This window comes from Rhinolophus sinicus, chromosome 16 (genome assembly GCF_057876585.1).
Source record: "Rhinolophus sinicus isolate RSI-liver-muscle chromosome 16, RSI-T2T, whole genome shotgun sequence".
Classification (NCBI taxonomy): Eukaryota; Metazoa; Chordata; class Mammalia; order Chiroptera; family Rhinolophidae; genus Rhinolophus; species Rhinolophus sinicus.
Window position 1 is genome coordinate 191214674 of NC_142516.1, and position 21869 is coordinate 191236542.

The 21869-nt window shown below is 45.4% G+C and overlaps 1 protein-coding gene across 2 annotated transcripts in view; it reads left to right on the plus strand.

Annotated features, from left to right (window-relative positions):
* CSMD1 (CUB and Sushi multiple domains 1) overlaps nt 1-21869 on the plus strand; it is a 1607858-nt gene that overhangs the window by 1356106 nt on the left and 229883 nt on the right. For both annotated transcript variants that reach the window (XM_074329288.2, XM_074329289.2), the window contains exons 24-26: nt 42-233; nt 615-741; nt 16262-16464. In XM_074329288.2, coding sequence (XP_074185389.2) covers nt 42-233; nt 615-741; nt 16262-16464 — 522 coding nt within the window. The remainder of the gene's footprint in view (nt 1-41; nt 234-614; nt 742-16261; nt 16465-21869) is intronic.

A 21869-nucleotide genomic window follows, 5' to 3' on the forward strand; every position in this document is an offset into this window, starting at 1 on the left:
CTGCTTTCACCTGTACTCCTGCTGTCCCCTCCTTCTCACAGGTTTTGACCTAGTGAAATGCGAGGACCCGGGCATCCCCAGCTATGGCTACAGGGTCCGAGACGGAGGCCACTTCACTGACACGACGGTCCTGTACAGCTGCAACCCTGGCTACAGCATGCACGGCAGCAGCATCCTGACGTGCCTCAGTGGGGACCGCAGAGTGTGGGACAAGCCCGTGCCGTCCTGCGTGGGTGAGTGGGGGCGCGTCCCTGGGGTCAGCGCCTGGCCCGTGAGCCCCGAGGGTTCTTCCCTGTGCTTCCAGTGCGGGCACAGGTCAGCTGCTACTGCCCACCTCCGTGTGGGTCGTCGTAGGCGTGAGGGCGGATTTCCCAGGCTGGTGTGTTGCGAGTATTCCCAGAGAGTTACCAGAATTATAACACGAGTGTTTCCTTGCTGTGTCCTCTCAACCTCATGCTCGGACAAGGAAAGGAGAGAAAAGGGCCAAGGCGGAGGGATGAGTATGATCGTTTTCCTGTGCACAGGCCATAGACATGACGGGACTCGTTTTTAAGTGTGGCCAGATGACAGCCTGTGACCCCTCGAGTGACCCCGTGTTTTTGTGTCTCTTACAGCGGAGTGTGGGGGTCAAATCCACGCAGCCACCTCAGGGCGCCTCTTGTCCCCTGGCTACCCAGCTCCCTATGACAACAACCTGCACTGCACCTGGATCATAGAGGCCGACCCAGGGAAGACCATCAGGTACTGGTTTTATTTGGGTGCAGAGATCTGCAGACGGGCACGTCTGCTGTTGTTGCGGCCGTAGTGGTCGTCTCTCATGATCTGTGCTCACATTGTACTTGCTGAGCTGAGCTTCAGAGGACACTATGCCGGTGTGGGCCCCTTTGCCGCTGCCTCACCTGCCTGCTTTTCTATGCCTCTGACCACCTGTGTCAAGCCATTGATAAGAAAGGGAAAGAAAGAAGGTGTCCCAGTTAGCTTTTGTGCCTAACAAACGGGCCTCCCAAACTTTGTTGCTTAAAGATGATTATTTCTGCGCTTACGACTTTGTGGGTTCCCTGGGCATTTGTGATCCCTGCGAGCTCAGAGGGGCGGTCTAGGTCGGCCTCCCTCAGGTGTGTGGGCGGGGAGGCGGGGCATCCAGGCGGGCCTCCCTCAGGTGTGTGGGCGGGGAGGCGGGGCATCCAGAATGGCCTCCCTCAGGTGTATGGGCGGGAAGGCGGGGCGTCCAGGCGGGCCTCCCTCAGGTGTATGGGCGGGAAGGCGGGGCGTCCAGGCGGGCCTCCCTCAGGTGTGTGGGCGGGGAGGCGGGGCATCCAGGCGGGCCTCCCTCAGGTGTGTGGGCGGGGAGGCGGGGCGTCCAGGCGGGCCTCCCTCAGGTGTGTGGGCGGGGAGGCGGGGCATCCAGGCGGGCCTCCCTCAGGTGTGTGGGCGGGGAGGCGGGGCATCCAGAATGGCCTCCCTCAGGTGTGTGGGCGAGCTCTGCAGGGGCCTCTCCACCAGGGTTCAGTTCCTTCTGCAGCCGGGTCATGGGGGAATATTCCTAGCAGTGAGGCATGACAAGCTTTCCAGACTTCCTGCTTGCGTTACACTTGTGAATGTGCTGTATGCCACAGCAATGCTCCTGGGCTAGCTAAGGTTTGCAGAAATACACTCTACTCCTTAATGGGAAGAGGCGGGAAGTCACAGCCCACAGGCTTCCGTGCAGGGAGGGGAGGGCCACCTTGTCAGTCCGTAAAACACCAAAGTAAGTGTGGCAGACCAAGATCGTATTCTAATCTAAAGTCACACATTCAAAAGGAAATCTTTAAAAATTGCAGAAAGTTGTGCACACATTTTAAGAGAAAGTGTTCTTTTCCAATTAATAGTTCTAAGTGGTTGTGGTAAGTTTGTTAAGTCAGTGAGTAAACCAACAAAAAGTAATGTTTTTCAAGTCAGTTCTCCATGTTCTGACTGGAAGGCTGTGTCCAAAAGCACAGCACACAAAGCAAAACAAAATTTCAGAGTAACTTTTTCTTTAATTAGAGTTCTTGATGAGCAGGAAGAGAACATACAGTTCCCAGAAACACTTCTTAAAGTCCCTTTTCTCCTAACAACTTTTGTCTTTCATTGTAGTAGTTCTTCAATCTATCATAAAAATTCATTTTTTTAAATCCTTCCCATCCCCCCAGCAGCCTTAATCCACGTGTCTGGGACCCTTCTCTCCACCCCGTGTGTGATTGTGCCCACGGGAGACTGAATGAATCTGTCCACCAGCTCCTTTAAATGCCTGAAGTTGAAAGAGAGCGAGAGGTGAAAGCCTCTTCCTGGGGCGAGTGGGTGGATGGCATGTCCATAAAGTGGTGATTTTTGTCTTTATGCACAAAGGGAACTTAGGGCCTTTGTTAAACAGATACGGACTCATCACACTGCAATCTTATAACTTAGTAAATACAGTGGGATGGTGGAGTGACAGGAGGTGCTCTGGTCCTCCTGTGACGTCACCTGCTGTCTCAGGTCAATTGTGTGACATCCGTCAAGATAAACATCAGTTAGATAATTAGTGATCTATTGGGAGAAAACTAAGGCATATTCATGTAACAAAACTTAGGATTCTGCATTCTTTGTGAAAATCAGTGCAGCACTTTTCCATTGAACTAAATGAAAAGAATATTAGTTCTTAACTTTGAAGGCTGATCTGAATCATAGGAAAGCCATTATTACACTGGTTCTGATTTTGAAAAATCCTAAGAAGCATCTAGGATTCATGAAACAGGATCTGTTTTCTTTCGGGAGGATTTCAAATTTTTGTATCTCTCCCAAGTCCCCTTGTGATTTGTTTCCTGAGAATTAGAATGAGCAGTGTCCTAAGTGCAGACCAGACCCGGTGAGAGGCCTTCTTTGCAGGTGAAACCAGTACTAACTGACATTCCAGTAAGAAAAGAGATTAACAAAGAATGTGTGGAAGTCATAAAAACGCATAACTTTTGTCGTGAACTGACTGCTATTTAACCATTAACATCCTAGGAAGAAGGGACATTGCACGCACCCCAATTTCCTGCTCTGGAGTTTTCTGCTTCTCTTACATGTCTTTCAAATGAGAATTTCCCTGACCAAATTGGTCAACAGGCCTTTCTATGTAAGACGTCAAGTCCTTTCTGGTATGAAAGTTAAGGAACTCATCAGTGTGATGACTAATTTTCTCAATTGTTGTTCAGCTTCACCTCAAAATGTTTCTGGTGATTTCTCCTCAGTAAGAAAACGTACACTATTTTTTGGTGTAGCAGTTTGGAAAATAACATACTTAAAAGCACAAAATACGTAATTTTAGGCTTAAGATGGTACTAGTCGTCTGAAAAATAGGGTCTGCTCTTAGCTTTGCTCTTTGTCGGCGAGTTGACTGAACCTTTGCTATTCATTGGTAGCAGTTAGTAGGGTCTCTACACTGTTCACTTGGAAATGCGGCAGGTCAGCCATGTGATGGTGAGTCCGGGGATTAATGCGAGTATTAAAACTTCACATAAACAGAATTCATTATCATCCATTCGTACGATCATGTTTTACTGTAAATGGTTTTTACTCAGGAAAGATGAATGAGCACAGGGCCTCGGAAACTGCGAAGGGGATGCTTTCAACACAAGTGGTCACGGTCACGGGCGGGCGGATTTCACTGGGGCCCATTTCTCCTCGCGGCCCATTGTAACTTTTCGCTGGGGGCAGGAGCAGACCCCAAGCCGTTGTTGTTGGAGCGCACGGGGGTCTGGGAGAGGTTTGTAATGTTACCCTATAGACCTGAGCAGAACTTAATTAAAAGTCTGATGCCATAAATGCAGCCACTTAAGAGTCACACGTCAGCATTTCTCTGCGAGACGCAGTGTAGCTCAGGACTGAGCACAGCTGTGTTCACGTCATAAAGGTGAGGGCGTGTGAACATCCTCAGCCGCAGCAGTAAGGGTGCGTGGTGCATATCGCACGTGTGTGCTGGACCTCGGTTTCAATTGCTTTTCTACAAGTGCAGTTGTCTGGAAAACGTACTTGGAAAGTATTTCTGTTCTAATTGTTGTCAGGAAATTGCATTTGCAGATATGGTTGAGGTGGATTCTTTTAGAAGAGCTCGTGCTGTATTAAAAACATGAGAGGCGTGTGAAAAATTACCGAGATGTTCACAACTGCCCCTCGCAGACTTGGCGACACGTTTACTACTGGTGCTCGACTCCCTCGGAATTTGTTTTCCAGCTGCGCTGGGCTGTAGAGAGACTAAGGTGGGATCGGGCTTGGAGATCTAGGAATGTTTTAATTTCTTCTTGGCCCGACATCAAGATCCCTGTAAGAAACAGACTCAGGAGGAAAACGAGAGGCAGGCGACCTTCCTTCGCGGGACACTGGTCTCCGGCCCTGTGTGGAGCCGTGGTGAGCGTGCTGAGCAGGAGCAGGGCCGGGAGCCGTCGGCTGGCATCGCAGGAGGGCGTGAGCCAGGTGTCCCAGCAGCTCACCTTCGTCCTCTCCTGTAAAGACCAAAGCGGGTACCTCCTGTCTTCTTGTAGGTGAGATGACGAAAAACAGGTCAAGAACGTGTCTGCCGTCAGGGGACAGGAGCTGCTGCACGTGCATGTGCCCGCTGTGCACGGCTGCCCTGCAGGGCCCTGGGCACCGCCACTCGCTCTAGTGCCCCTTGCCAGCCCCTGAGGACAAGTGCGGGGACCGAAGCTGCGGGCGCCCCTCACTCCGCGAGACGCTGGTCCACACAGTGTCAGTCTCCGTGGTTTTAGTGAATAACACCGGTGCCCCCGTGACCATGCAGATTAACTGAGGAGCCGCAGGAAGGACAGACCTCTCTTTGCTCTTCAGTTCCCAAGTCACTGCACCAATCACACATGCACATGGGTCAGGAACTGGTCACGTGTGGGCTCCTACAGCCTGTGGGTCACGGGTCACTGGGCCCCGCCCCTAGTTCCTGCACAGCCAGCAAAGTGAGGCGCTGTGTGTCTCCTTGTCTCCCGGGGGTGAACCTAGTCGACCTTTTACAAAAGTGGAAGATCGGAAAGGGAATCAGCCACAAAGATGAACACAGAATAAGAATGAAAAGTGATAACACTGGAAGAAAGATTGAACGGTGCATACGTGGAATTACAGGGGACACAGCTGAGAGTGGGGACGCGGGCACACGTGTGTCCCACGCACACAGACTCCTCACACATACCCCAGACAGCTCGGCTTCATCACTGTCACTGCTGTCGTCCTGCCCGTCCTGTTCCTCCTCCCTCCCTCCCTGTTTCTGCTAATGTCCGTTTCTCCGGGTGGCTGGAGGTTTTAACTTGCAGTATTAGATCTTCCTATTTCTCCTTCCCCAATACCCAGTAGTTTCCCTAATTAAAAAGAAAGAATCAAGGCATTATGCCACATCTCACAGTATTCTTATGGTTGATTGCATTCAATTTCTGTGTAATAGGCACTGAGAAAAAGCCGGTTGTGTGTAAATCCCAGGCCTCCTCCACTCGTTTCTCTCTCCTCTCTTCTCATCTGCCATTCCCAGTCTCACTTCACGTCACTCTCCTCTTACTTTAATCTTCTCCAGCAGACCTTTCCAGATCCATCCTTGGCCTTCCTCAGGCTCGGCAGACCCCCACTGGGGGCGAACGGCAGCCCCGTAGCCGGCCCTGAAGCCTCTGGTGACCTGGCTCGCGGTGCCCTCTGGCACACCTGTCTTCAGCCTCTCCCGTGGGTGTCTGTGTCAGCACAAACAAGGCACTGGTCATCTCTGGTCCCGACCTGCCCGTCCAGCTGTCTCTCTCTCGACCTGGGCTCACCCATTTATGTGTGTGGCCTCACATCCACTAGGACTCAGTTAAAATGTCAGCCCCTCAACAAAAATGTCATTCTTATTATCCTGTCTAAAAATGACCTGTTTTACTTTCCGGACTCAATGTTTCCATCCTACAGCTGCCTTCCTTCTATAGTGATTACCTGTGTGATGTCACCACCTGATCGGAGATCCGGGCAAACCTCTTAGCATCCGCAGCTGCTGTCCCTCCCACACTCATGGGACCTTCCCGTCGGTGACCTGAACCTCTGCAGCTCCACGTAGCACCTGCGACCCCCTGTCCCTCCATGGTGTTCACTAGGCCTTCCATCTGACCCCCACACTCTAGGGAGCAGGCTCAGTTGTCTTCATTAAAAATACTAATTTTATATGGCTATGAAATGAATGCATATGTAGACATCTTAAAAAGGTATTTCTTGGAAGAGAAGTGAATTTGCTTATTTACTGTCTGTTGAATTGAAGAAGAAAATATGAGAGCTTGAAATTTGGGGTTCTTTTCATTTAGTTATATTAAATTTATTGGGTGACATTGGTTAGTAAAATTACATAGATTTCAGGTGTACAATTGTGTAATATATTATCTGTATCTCACATTGTGTGTTCACCACCCAGAGTCAGTGCTCCTTCCATCACCATATATTAGACCCCGTTTACCCTCTTCTAGAACCTCCCTCCCCCCTTACCCTCTGGTAACCACTAAACTGTTGTCTGTGTCTATGAGTTTTTTTTCCTTCATTTGTTTGTCTTGTTCTTTTGTTGTTTTTGGTTTATATACCACATATCAGTGAAATCATATGGTTCTCTGCTTTTTCTGTCTGACTTATTTCGCTCAGCATCATACTCTCAAGATCCATCCATGTTGTCACAAATGTTCCTATATCATCTTTTCTTACCGCCGAATAGTATTCCATTGTGTATATATACCACAACTTCTTTATCCATTCATCTATCGAAGGACATTATGGTTGTTTCCATGTCTTGGCCACCGTAAACAAAGCTGCAATGAACATTGGAGCACACGTGTCTTTATGGATAAATGTTTTCAGATTTTTTGGGTAGATACCCAGGAGAGGGATTGCTGGATCATACGGTAATTCTATTCGTAATTTTTTGAGGAACCTCCACACCGCCTTCCATAACGGCTGCACCAGTCTGCATTCCCACCAACAGTGTATGAGGGTTCCTTTGTCTCCACAGCCTCTCCAACACTTGTTACTATTTGTCTTGTTGATGATGGCCATTCTGACTGGGGTGAGGTGATATCTCATTGTGGTTTTTATTTGCATTTCTCTGATGATTAGTGATGTTGAGCATTTTTCATATGTCTATTTGCCATTTGTATGTCCTCTGTGGAAAAATGTCTCTTCAGGTCCTCTGCCCATTTTTCAATTGGGTTGTGTGTGTTTTTTGTTGTTGTTGTTGTTGAGTTGTATGAGTTCCTTGTATATTTGGATATTAGCCCCTTACCGGAGGCACTGTTTGCAAAAATCTTCTCCCATTCAGTTGGTTGCCTCTTTATTTTGTCGATGGTTTCTTTTGCTGTGCAGAAGCTTTTAAGTTTGACATAGTCCCATTCATTTCTTTTAGCTTTTACTTCCATTACCTTTGGAGTCAAATTCATAAAATGCTCTTTGAACCCAAGGTTCATAAGTTTAGTACCTATGTTTTCTTCTATGTAGTTTATTGTTTCAGGTCTTATGCTTAGGTCTTTGATCTATTTTGAATTAATTTTGGTACATGGTGACAGATAGCAGTCCAGTTTCATTCTTTTGCACGTGGCTATCCAATTCTCCCAGCACCATGTATTGAAGAGGCTGTCTTTTCTCCATTGTATGTTTTTTGCTTTTTTGTCAAAAATTATCTGTCCATATTTATGGGGATATATTTCTGGGTTCTCAGTTCTATTCCATTGGTCTGTGTGTCTGTTTTTCTGCCAATACCATGCTGTTTTGATTATTGTAGCCCTGTAGTACAAGCTAAAGTCAGGGAGTGTGATACTTCCAGTATTGTTCTTTTTTCTTAAGATTGCTTTGGCTATTTGGGGTCTTTTGTGGTTCCAAACAAATCTGATGATTTTTTGTTCTATTTCTTAAAAAAATGCCATTGGGATTTTGATGGGGATTGCATTAACACATTGCGTACGGCGGGGTTTAAATCCCTCGTGAAGATTCTCGTGATCCGTACGCAACGTGTTAAGTCTATATTGCTTTGGGTAATATGGCCATTTTAACTTTGTTGATTCTTCTCATTCATGAGCATGGAATGTCTTTCCGTATTTTTCTGTCTTCTTCAATTTCTTTTAAAAAATGTCTTATAGTTTTCAGCATATAGGTCCTTCACATCCTTGGTTAAGTTTATTCTTAGGTATTTTATTCTTTTTGTTGCAATTGCAAAAGGAATTGTTTTCTTTGTTATTTTTTTTATTTCTTTTTCTGAGATTTCATTGTTAGTATATAGGAATGCAGTGGACTTTTGTACGTTGATTTTGTAGCCAGCAACTTTACTGTATTCGTTTACTGTTTCTAATAGCTTTTTGGTGGAGTCTTTAGGGTTTTCTATATATGGCATCAGGTCATCTGCAAAGAGTGACAGTTTAACTACTTTATTCCCAATTTGGATGCCTTTTATTTCTTTCTCTTGCCTGAGTGCTCTGGTGAGGACTTCCAACACTATGTTGAAAAGCAGAGGTGACAGGGGACAGTCCTGTCGTGTTCCTGGATGTAAAGCAAAGGGCTTCGGCTTTTCACCATTAATTATGAGATTAGCAGAGGGCTTGTCATATATGGCCTTTATTATGTTAAGGTATTTTCCTTCTATACCCATTTTATTAGGTGTTTTATTCATAAATGGATGTTGTGTCTTGTCAAACTCTTTTTCTGCATCAATTGATATAATCATATGATTTTTGTCCTTTATTTTGTTTATGTGATGTATCACATTGATGGATTTGTGTATGTTGAACTATCCTTGTGCCCCTGGGATGAACCCCACTTGGTCATGATGAATAATCTTTTAATGTATTGTTGCATTCAATTTGCTAGAGTTTTGTTTAGGATTTTTGCATCTGTATTCATCAGAGATATTCGTCTGTAGTTTTCTCTTTTTGTGTTATTCTTACCAGGTTTTGGTGTCAGGGTAATGTTGGCCTCATAAAATGAATTGGGCAGTATTGTCTCTTCTTCAATTTTTTGGAAGACTTTGAGTAGGACAGGTATTAGATCCTCTTTGAAGGTTTGGTAGAATTCAGTAGTGAAGCCATCTGCTCCTGGACTTTTGCTTTTGGGAAGGTTTTAGATGACTGATTCAATTTCCTTACTGGTGATCGGTCTATTTAGATTTTCCAGTTCTTCATGATTCAGCCTAGGAAGGCTGTATGTTTCTAAGAACTTGTCCATTTCTTCTAGGTTACAGAGTTTGGTGGCCTATATGTATGTCTTCTTGAGAGACACATCTGTTGAGGTCCTCTGTCCATTTTTTAATTGGATTGTTTGTTTTTTTGTTGTTGAGTTATATGAGTATCTTTTATATTTTGGATATTAGTCCCTTATTGGAGGCATTGTTTACAAATATCTTCTCCCATTTAGTTTGTTGCCTCTTTTTTTGGTCAATAGTTTCTTTGGCTGTGCAGAAGCTTTTTAGTTTGATATAGTCCCATTCATTTATTTTTGCTTTTACTTCCTTTGCTTTTGAGATCAAATTCATAAAATGCTCTTTGAACCCAAGGTCCATAACTTTAGTACCTATGCTTTCTTCTATGCAGTTTATTGTTTCAGGTCTTATGTTTAGGTCTTTGATTCATTTTGAGTTAATTTTGGTACATGGTGACAGGTAACAGTCCAGTTTCATTCTTTTGCATTTTGATGGGGATTGCATTGACTCTGTATATTGCTTTGGGTAATATGGCCATTTTAACTATGTTGATTCTTCCAATTAATGAACATGGAATATTTTTCCATTTCTGGGTGTTGATGGGCATGTGGACTTTTTAAATCCAGTGGGGGTTACCGCAAATGGTGGTGTGTTGGATATGCTTTCATGTAGTATTTGGTGAATGTATGTGTGGTTTTCCTAGGTTTTATACCTAGGACTAGAATTGCTGGGTAATGGTGAATTCTACATTCAACTCTGTTAGATACTGTCAAACAGTTTTCCAAAGTGACAATATCTATTAATGGCTCCATTCCCATTACAGGTAGTTGATTTCCAGGTACTCTCCCTTCCAATTACACGTGGCATTAACTTTCTTTTCCATTTTAGCCATTCTAGTGGGATTATAGTAGTTTTAATTTGAATTTACCTGATGACTGGTCAAGGCCATCACTTTTGTGTATGTTTATTGGCCTTGGGCCTGCACGCTTTCATGATCTGACAGTTGAAGACTTTTGCCCCCCCTTTCTTTCTGTACTGGAATGTCTGTCTTTTATGCTCCCTGAATGCAACATTTTGTTGATTATATTCTTATACTCTATGGTCAGTCTTTTTCGTTTCATAATGATGTCTTTTGATAAGCACAGATTCTTAATTTCAGTGAGTTGAATTCATTTAGACTCATTTTCCTTTTATGGTTAGTGGGTTTCTTATCTGCATTTAAATTCTGTTTTATCAAATGTTGTGTTGGGATCACTCTTATTGTTTCTGTGTCCAGATTAAGTAACCCTGTCTCCCCAACACTTTGAAACTATTCTCTTAGGTTTTCTTATAGAAGATTTATTTTTGCCTTCCACATTCGTGTCTCCAGTCCATCTGGAATTAATTGTTGTGTACGGTATGAGGAAGATTCAAGTAATTTCCTGGCCCTAGTGACATTCAATTGGCCATTTCTTAAAAAGTCAGTCTTTCTTCATTGTTCTGCAGTGCGACCTCTGTCATAAACCCGGTAATCGTATATGTCAGTCTGTTCCTGAACTTAATTCCATTGATGTGTTTGTCTATTCAGTGCAGTACCTTTCCACCTTAATTACTTTTTAAGTCTCGATATATGATGTAATAATTCTCTAGCTTTGTTCTTTTTTTCTAATGATTGCCATGACTATGCTTGACCTTTTGCATTTCCACATGAATTTTACAAACACTGGCTACTTTCTACAAAATGAATTGCTAGGACTTCTGTGGGAATCACATTATATCAATAGATCAATTTAGGGAAAACTGACATCATTTACAATGCATTTCCTGATCCCGGCACAGTACAGTGTTCCATTCATTTAGCTGCTATATAATCAGTAATAAATTATAGTTTTCTGGGAAGAAGTCTTTCCTAGCTTAGAATTATTTCTAGCTATAACATGCATTTTGATGCTGATGTAGATATTTTTTTATTTCATTTTCTATTTGTAGCTCTGAAAATGAATTGTAGTTTATATTTATCTTCTATAAATAAATAGCTATTAATTCTAAGAGTTTGTACATTTTTAATTTATTTCTATGTGTACAATAATGTTGACTAGAATAAGAGATTTACTTCCTTTCTTTCCAAAGCTTAAGGCTTTCTCTTGTATTGTTACAGTGGCAACGACCTCCAGGATAATAATGATTATAAGTGGTGATCACGGGCCTCATTGTCTCATTCGCAATCAAAGAAACTAAACTTGTAAATATTTTTATTTCAATAAATATAGTTTAATTATAGGAAAAAAAATAATTTTACCATTTTAATTTATAAAAATTCCAAAAAAATTATAGGAAAATTATTGGAATTAGTAAATTAAAATCTTTATATGAGGTAAATATTAGGTTGGTGCAAAAGTAATGGCGATTTTTGCAATTATTTTTAACCTTTTCAACTGCAGTTACTTTTGCACCAACCTAATAAAAAACATAGTGTTTTCTAATTGTTTTCTTCACTTAGTAATACTTGTAGACATCTCTTATCATCAGTATTTACTGAGCTTTTCATTTCTCTGCTGTTGAACATTTATTTTGTTTTTTAATTTTTCACCAATTTTGAAATATTTTGATAAATGTAAGATGTATATTTCTGTGTATTAGTCTATATTGATCTCCTTGTCAATTTTGGTAGTTTTTATTTTCTAGAAAACCATTTTATATGTTATTTAAAGTATATCACCACTAATTTATACATGATAATCACTTAATTTCTCTTTTTCTTTCTTTATTCATTAGTTTATATTTTTATCAAAGCACTTCATACACACAGTATAAAAGTGAAATAATTCTACAGTAATGGTTACAAGAAGTGTCCCCTCCCTCTAATTCTAATGTAGAGAATCGATAACGTGGATTTTGCATGTAACAGACCTAGTGTGTCTCGAGTAGCATTAGTAAAAGTCAGTGTGCATTCTCTGGCACGTTCTACAAAACTAAAGGACACTAAAGCCTGAGAGGAACATCAGGCAAACAGCCCCCCAAAAGGAAGCCCCTGTGTTAAGATACAGCCTGTAACACTTAGCCTGACAGAACATTTCTTGACAATACCGACTGAAAGGGAAGAATCTTGGAAGTGCTAGAGTCACTAACAACTGGGAGTGTTCTAGTCAAACAACCCATCGTGCCGTATCAGGGGACCAACTAGCAATTATTACTCATACACAACTCTACTACTACATGTTGTTCAGGGGTATGTATCCACCAGGAATATGCAACCGATAGTAGCTTGTATCCAGCTAACAACATATTTAATACAGACAAGCAAAACTGACTAAATTATATAGAGACATCGGAAATGGCACAGCATACTTCTTACAACTTTGATGATGCGTAGATTAAACAGATAAGAAGTTAGTAAGTCCATAGAAGATTTGAACCATGCAGTCATTAAGCTTATTTAAAAGAGATACACAACCTCCAGTTAGAATCTGCACATTCTGATCAAGTAAAGATTAATGTACTAACATGACCACGTGCCAGGACTGTCAATGAATTCAGTCGCTGTCTTTTATACTCTGTATCCTGACCCAATGGAACAGAAATGGAAACCTACAGCTAGACAGTAACAAACACCTCCTCCAGTTTGAAAATAAAAAAGACAGGATTCATAGCTTAATAGGAAATTTATAACCATAAATACACGTATTAGAAAAAGAAGATAACTGGAAAATCAACAAGTGGAGCTTCCACCTAATGGGGTTTGAAAAATAGTATCAGAGTAAATTAGAAGAAGTAGAAGTAGAAAAACAACACATATAGTAAAAAAAAACAAAATTAAGTGAAAGAAACAGCACAGACAACTGAAAATCCACAGGCTGATTCTTAAAAGAAATATCATTGAGTTGACAGATAACTGACATGATTTATTAAGATAAAATATGGGTGGCTCAAATAATTGATATTAGAAATGAAAATAGAGATACATCCATACAATAGATTGTCTTTTTCATAGAAAATTGAAGATAATATAATACAATGTATATTATAATATAATTGTAATGCAATATTATATTAAATAATATATTATACGAATATGTTGGAAAAAATCTTCCAGTCCTAAGAAAAACATAAGAAAATGGTCTAATTCGTTAAATGAGGCTGAAATTACTTGTCAAAAGATAAGTAAAGTTTAAGAAATCAAAATTAAGAGCTGAACTCTGTGATTCATCCCATTTATATATTAAGAAAAAAGTAACAACATGATCATCAAAATAGAGAAAAAAATAACAATAGAATTTAATATATTTCCTGATCAACAATATAGTACAACAGAAACCCTCCTGGCATAGTAAGTAGCAGATTTTTCTTAAAATGATAATGGTTGTGCAACAGACTCTTTCAGCGAGACTAAAGTATAAACTGAAATCAATAATGAAAGATGATCAGCTCAGTCCAAAGCCGGCAGACGTAGGTGATCAGGTCGTTCAGAGTCCGTGGTCCTCTGCTCTTTGCCACCCAAACATTGAATGGCTCATCGAGTCCAGGAGTTTAAAAACCATTTCTTTGCCGAAGACACTCACGTTGCTTATTTCCACCCAGACTTCTCTTCAGAATCCTCCATCTGCGTGAGCACCTGCCTCTGCTCAATGTCCAGTGTGGACGTCTTCACTCCATGGGTCCCAAACAAGCTTCGGTCTTCCCGTGTCAGACATTTTCACCAGCACCTTTGTCACTCAGCTGATGACAACCACACCTTCCCAATTTCTTAGGCAAAAACTGCCAAGTACCTTCCGTCCTCTCTCTCGCAGGCCCTCCCCCAGTCCGGCTTTCTCTGCCTTCAGGACCGGCCCAGCGTGTTTCTGCCCATCTCCCGCCTGCGTCACTCAAGCAGCAATTCCCGATCCCACATTCCCCTCTGTGGTCTGTTCTCAGCGCAAAAAGCAGGGTCGTTTGCTTGTTTTTAAATAGTCGGTGAGATAACTGCTTCACTAAAAATGACACATTCGTATATCACCCAGCCTAAAGCCATCTTTAAAATCTCCTTCAAAGTGTGTTTCTCCTCCTCCCCAGGCACCCACCCCCATCACCCTTTAGTTCTTGGATCTCAGCTCTGAGGTCTCCGTGCCATCCCTTCTTCCCCAGGTACACTGGTCCTGACGGAGTGTAACAAACTTGCCACCTCCTCAAGTCTGTCAGACCTCCCCTTGTCCACATGGTTAGGCCTCACCACCCATCTGATACTTAAATCTCCCCCCACCCCAGTCTCGGCCCAGCCTGTGCTCTATTCCACTCTGCTGCTTCTTTTCTTCAGTTGCATTTCCCTCCTACTCGCATACGTCGTCTAGTTGGTTATTATGCTGGTGGCTCATGCTGTGTCCTCCCATTGCCACGTGAGCTCCCTGATCACAGGTTCTTTGCTTAGTTCACTGATGGACCCAAAGGCCCCCAGCAGGCCTGGCACACAGTCAGTGCTTGTAAATATTTGTTGGACTGTTGAACTATTCTGAAGGGGTGGATGCCTCAGAGATGTAAAAAGATGTCCGACCTCACAAATAGGAAAATGCAATTTAAACAATGTACCATTCCACACCATTTTTCTCTTCTCACGACGACTGAACTGTGGCACTATCGGATACTGGTAGATAACTGACGAAACAAAGGCACTTTTCTGTGCTGTTGTGACATGGTGAGTAGTCACAGTCACCTGGGAGACCAGCTCAGCCGTTTCTCTCTTGGAGCCTAGAGACCCTAGGATGAGCCCACCGAGGTGTCTCCTGCAGCTCCATGTGTCATCCTGAGCGTAGGAAGTGGCTCTTAGCAGAGGACCAGAAACTGAAGCGCTGACTCACGCTTCTCAAGTGAATTAACAAAGCCCATGTCTTCAGTATGAGGAGTTCTGCATGATGCTAAATACAAAAAGTAACTTGAAAATGACACAAGCACGCGCAGGGCAAAATGACATCGGTTACGTCGTTTTGTTAAACACACAAAATACTGTATATTGTTTGAAGAGACACATGCACAGCCACGCACGGGAAAATTGTAAAAGTATAAATGGAAACAGTGCGCTGCAATTTCAGAGCGTGGGGTGAGAGCAAGAACAAGAGTAAGTGGGGCGGGGGGAGTGACTGTATCTGGAAGGTGTGTTTTAAAAAGGTCCGAAGCAGGTCAGCCGAGTGTTAACACCCGGGACGATGGGCCGCCCAGTGTGTGCTGCCCGCCGCTCTGTTCTCTGTAGGAAACGTGCTCTCCGTTCAACATTTAGAAACATAGTGTACGTTTTGTGCTGTGAGCAGGATGCCATAGATCTGTTTGCAGGTGTAATATGCACAAAATCCATACTTAGGGTTTGTGTCTAGTTTTTCGTGTCATCTACTGATGTTCACAGTTTTGTGCTTTAGGTAGTAAACTATAAACCAACAAGAAAGGCAGGTTTTTGTCGGTAGTTTAGCTCCCCTTTGATCTGTTTGAATTGTCAATGCGGCTAGAATTCTCCTGCTGCCTCTGTCAGTAGCTACACGGACGTGGAGACTTCTAAGTTGTTCTGGAAAATACCTATAAATCCAGTAGAAACATTTTAAATTTTATAAAGGGCTTTATAATATGCCTTTCTGCCTTTGCGTTGGTGTTTCAAATAATGCCTTTTTCTGCAAATAGCACTTGTAGGAACACACACACCGCAAGGTCGGCTCACTCAGATGGGTGGCCCGCATCCTCCTGGGGAAAAGGTCCCACGTTGGCAAGCGGTTTCCTCCTGGCTTGGGTGCTGCCACCACGTGGGCATTTCGAGAACGACACCGGCACCTCCTTCGTGAAAGATCTGACACCCACTGGCTTGACACAAAGCTGTCATTGATTAGTGGGCCCGGGACAACGCTGGGTGACAGAAGGGCTGGCCCTCTCGCAAGGAACTGCCCCGTCTTAGGCAGCAGCTCGGCCTGCAGCTCTGTGGTCCCGCGGGCCCTCCCCACGGCCGCCGAGCCTGAGCTCACGTCCCAGGGGCCGTGTCCCCCCCGCTTGTCAGCCCCCGGGCACGTTGGGGCGCCGCGCCCTGTGCGCTACCTGTGCGCGGGGACCTCGCGAACGGGCTGTCGCCACGCGGTCCCACGGGCTGTGCTCTGTCTCTCTCGGCAGCCTCCACTTCATCGTGTTTGACACGGAGCTGGCTCACGACATCCTGAAGGTGTGGGACGGACCCGCGGACAGCGACGTGCTGCTCAGGGAGTGGAGCGGCTCGGCGCTGCCCGGCGACATCCACAGCACGTTCAGCTCGCTCACGCTGCAGTTCGACAGCGACTTTTTCATCAGCAAGTCGGGCTTCTCCATCCAGTTCTCAAGTAAGTGCCGCGCGCGCCCGTGGGGCCGCGATCCTGCCCCCGCACCGGTGCTGCGCTCGGCCTCCCCCGCAGGGGTGTCACCTGTGTCAGCAGCAGGTGACGTCGGGGAGCCTATGAATGGGCCGTTTTGTCACTGGACATTGTTTCCCTGAGTAGCGATGGGCCACGGGCCGCCTCAGTTACGTGAAAAAATACCCCTGTACAGGTGTAAATTAATCCACTGCACTTAAGCCCTGGTCAGATGTGGGTCTCTGGCCGAGCAGCAGTTTATCTTGGGCGCTCCCCCAAACCTGGCACCCACCGGGCTCTGCAGGCCCCTGGTCTGACCAGGGTGGACAGGGTGCTGCCAGCTGCTAAGCTCCCTCCATGGCGCCGCCTGCTTAGAAGGGTCGGCGCTCTCCCTCCTTGGGGCCAGGGTTTCCAGGACTCAGTGTGACGTAGTGAGCGCTGCAGGGTCACCGGGGAGGGGGGGGCACCACACGGGCACATGTCATGTCCTGGGGATCCTTCCCACCTTGGCAGTGCTGCCTGTGTCCAATGCATGGCTCCCGGGAAGGGGGGAGTGGAGATATTCCAGGCATCCAGACGTTGATTGCACTTCCGTTTGCACCATCTAGATGTGTCACATGATTTGGGAGTGTAAAACAAGTGGAATTTGCACGTAAACACATTCCGACGGTATTTATCTGCTGGCAGGTCCCTGGTGAGCCACATTTAGGATTTACACAAGAAAATGAGCTTAGGTCAGGTGAATGTTTGGAAAGGCTGCTAATAAAACTGAGGTCGCGGTCTGCACAATTTCTCGCCGCTGCTTTCACTGCGGCTGGAGCAGCAGTTTGCAAACATGTGCTCGTGGAATCGTATCCTGTGAGGGTAAAATGTTCCCTGGTCTACAGCAAAACCAGCAAGGTGGGTGTGCCCCAGCTATCCCGCCGCGGGGGAAAATGTCCTTTGCTCCACGATTGTATCTTTTTTGTGAGAGAACAATGTCCTCTGTCTTCGGAAACGGTGAGGATCGATGTGGATGAGCTCCCTCACTTGAGAAAACAAACAAGTTGGGAACGTTATGAAGACGTGTGCATTCCTGCTCCCTCCTGCTCTGTGCTCTCCTGGCCTTTTTTAAAATTAAGCTTTATTTTCTTAGAGCAGTTTTAGGTTCGGAGCAAAACTGAGAGGCAGGTACAGAGATTTCCCATAGATCCCCTGCCCCCACCCCCACCCTCACTCCCAGGGCCTCCCTGCCATCAACAGCCCCCCAGATGGGACAGTTGTGACACCTGATGATCCTGCACTGACACGTCATCACCCAGCGTCCACAGCTCACATCAGGTCACTCTTGGTGTCGCTCTTTCTGTGGGTTTGGACAGATGTGTAATGACCTGTATCCACCATCACAGCGTCACACAGAGGAGTCTCACTGCCCTAAACGTCCCCTGTGCTCCCCTGTTCACCCCTCCCCCAACCCCTGGCAATAACTGATCTTTTACTGTCCCCATAGTTGTGCCTTTCCCAGCATGTCACAGAGTTGGGATCACACAGTGTGCAGCCTGTGCAGACTGGCTTCTGTCACTCAGTCATATGCATTTCCGGTCCCTCCATGTCTTGTCATGGCCTGATGGCTCATTTCCTTTTAGCTGAATAATCCTCCACTGTCTGGATGGACCACAGTGTGTTTATCCGTCCCCTCTGAAGGCCGTCCTGGTGGCCCCCGAGTTCTGGCCTTTATGACCAAAGCTGCTGTAACATCGAGGGCAGGTCTGTGTGTGACGTTGTTTCAGCCCCTCTGGGTGAACACCAAGGAGCATGATCACCGGGTCTGTATTAAGAGGATGTTCACTTTTGTTCCTGCCTTTTTTAAAACCTTCCCATTTTCAAATCCTTGTGGAAAACAGCAAGCCCTTGTTTGTCTATGTTCCATCGTGATTCTCTCCTTTGGAAACCATCTTCCTAGTTTGGATTTAAGGACTTTATTATGGGTATTTGAGAACAGACATTTTATCCTCTTCATATAATTAATTATTCTATCAATGTTAGAAAGTAATAAACATGAACACACCCATTCATTTCCCTACAGAAACGTGCATAATCTTTTAACTGGTTTTTTCAAGTGTTCTAGAGTGAACCATATGAAATCGTCATTTTTGCAGGTAAAAATGGCTGACTGTTGGCAGTTTCACATGGTTTTCTGTAACACTTGACTATGATGCTTCCCTCCCCACAACTAGTTAAATAATTCCTCCGGTCTGGTATATGGACTGTGGGAAATGTAACTTTAGGGGTGAAAATATGCTGATTCCAGGTGTTTGTTTACAAGGTTGTCTTTAAAATTCTTTTTAAAAAGCATATATATATATATATATATATATATATATATATATATATATATAAATATATAAATATATATATATATATATATATATATATATATATATATATATATAAATTTTGCTTGAGTAATATAGAAAATGTTGTTGGCCTGGACTGTGATCACGAAATTTGGGTTTCTCTCTTGACCTCTAAAGATTTGAGACTGACCTTCTACCTCTGTCCTTATTGCTTTCTTTGTGAGTTGAAGACACTGCCCCAATTTCTAAGGACCTTTCCATTTGCAAAATTCCACACTCTGTCTCCTGTTTTCCCTTTGCACTTTTAGGGCTCCTCTCCTCCTTCCCTTAAGCTTCCCTGTGGCCCCACTGGTGGACCTGTGTGGACTGTGTCCTCAGCCCCCAAGGTGGGTTCATCCAGTGGGGAGCTCGACAGGAGATGAGGGGCTCAGGGGGAGCATGGGGTCAGGGCACTGATGTCGGCTTCCCTGGGTTGGCTGGGTCCCTCCGGCAAAACCCACTGCTTTTCTCAAGAGGTGATGTCCCTACATGTCCCTTTCCAGCTTCCTGTAACAACTCTGTAACCACAGGACTCTCCAAACCCTGGCTTTGTGAAGACACCCTCTCAAATAATCCTGCTGGGACTGTGCCATCAGTTTCCTGTTGGGTTCTAAATAATGCAATTTTACACACACACACACACACACACACACACACGGGCACACACACGGGCACACATAGGCACACACATGCAATGGTCAAGAATGGGCTCCACTCTCAGGTATTTAAAGCAAATCCTCCCCATTTTCCTACGTGAGATCCTGCCCGGTCGCTGCTCCCGTATGTCAAGCAGACATGGAGGCCTCACCAGCTGTTTTTTGAAGCCCCGCCCATTTGGGTTCTGTGGGGAGCAGAGGGACGGACCTGCCCCTGCTTTGCGTCCCTCGTGGTCTTCCCTCCCGGCCTCCCCACATGCTACTCGCCGGCTCGGCGGCCATGGCCTGGGCGGCCACGGAGACTCAGGGCCCTGGTTGTCTGTAAGGCCCGCCCGCCTGGACACTAGGCTTCCCTGCTACGCCCAAGGCCAAGACCCTTTAGGGGCAACACAGTGAGCTCTGCTACTCCTGGGGCCCCCTTGGGAGGGGACACAAGTCCCTGTCACAAATGGGATCCTTCCATCTAGGTGTCTAACCTGTCAGAGTTATCCCAGGACGTCTCTGATTTTAGCAGAGAAGTTTCCTGAAATCCCTCAGTCCTGATTCTGTAAGGAACACAGTATGTCCCAGGAAGCCCCGTTCAGCGCCAGTGAGCTGGGAGGCTTGGGCGCCCACCTACACGTGGCCAGCGTGGCACTCTCCACGCCTGCAGTCTCAGAGCCGTCCCCTCCTCAGGGACCCCGGGTCCAAGAGGGCAGACGCCTGTCCCTGCAGGTCAGGAAGGCTCGCTGCTCTCCTGGGTGTGAGGAGGAAAAGGGCCGCTCCCGTGTCTGTATGGTCCCGGGACAGAAAAAGAGGCACTTTATGTACAAGTTAGATTGCACTGCGTGCGCTCATAACCCAAGGTAATGTTAACAGATTCTGTGGTTTCAAAATAAGATTTTAAATAATGGGACTTAAAGGAAACGTTTTTTTCATGCAATTGATACTTCAAGTAAGATCACTCTTGCCAAGCAGAAATGACATTTAGTCAATAGTATCAAGTGAGAGTTTTCTTGGTAACGTGGTCGCCTGCCAATAATGTGTGAGCTAAGCAATTCTTGGAGGAGAAATTCTTATGGGAACGTTTGTTTTCTTATAGACCTTTGAATTATCAGATTTTTCTCAATCAGTTTAAAGTTTGAGAACTTAACATCCATGTGGCTCACTCTCAGCCGCAGGACCAATCCCCTTATTAGCTCAGGACTGTTTCATTTTATTGACGGTTTCTCTGGTCTTCGAGCAAATTCTGCTCCTGCTTTCCATCTTGCCAGTCTCTCTGGTCCTGCTTGTTCCAACGACCTCTCTGTTTCCGTCCCTTTCGCTGCTCCTCATCCGTTCCCCCTGAGGTGAAGGTCGCAGCCACAAGGGCTGGTCCTTGTGTCTCTGCCCGGATGCCCTCGGTTTTACCGTCAACCTCCCGAGACCGGCGGCCTGTTGGAGAACTCTCTGTTTGGAGGTGGACAAACACATCAGGCGCCTTAACACACAAAACTCGACCATTCTTCTAACCTGCCCTTTCCCAGTCCTGCTTTTCTCAAGTCTTCGCCGTCTTGGTGAATGTCAGCTGCCCAGGAGGAGAACGCCTTTGACGACTCACACCCCGCATGGAATTCAGCAACAAGTTCAGTAGGGTGCACACTCAAAACAGACCCCAAATCCAACCAGTTCCATCTCCTGAGCCCCCACCTCAGGCTCAGTCATTTCAGGGTGGCCACCAGCTGGGTCCCTCTCCTGCCGGGGCCTGTTTATTGTCACCTGAGCCAAGAGAGGAACCACGATGACTTCAGGAGGCCACTCAGATGGCGCCTCCTTCTGCTCAGAGCTCCTCACCATCTTCCCATCGCAGCCAGGACATCTGATTCTCCCCGTTGCCCAGTTTAAGGGCTACAGGAGCCTCCTGGCAAACGCGCCCTAATCCACGTCTCACACCCCCAGGCACGGCCCCCAGCCCTTCAAAGCCCATGTAACTTACACGCCCGCAGGACCCTTCACACACACACATGCTCACATGTTTGGTGCATGTCCGCCTCACGTACTGCGCACGCCCTTTTCTCTACTGCAGATGGACCCCAGTGTGGCCAGGCCACCTTCTGAGACCCCTTCAGAATCAGTCACGTTGTCACTTGCAGTCCCCAAAGTCAGTGCTTGTAGTTTGGTGTAGCGCTTTCCCCATCGTGTGTGAGCATTTATTTGCAATCTGCTAGACTAAGTTCCTGGAGGCAGAATGACTTTGCATTTCTAGAACGTGGCATGTAATCAATGGTGGAACAGTCTTATGTAGCTGAATGTGCTTGAAAACTTTCCAGTCGTGGGAATGTTGAAAATATTAGTACCTGTATGATTTTGATTGTGTGACAGACACCATCTACCAAAAATTGTTTGG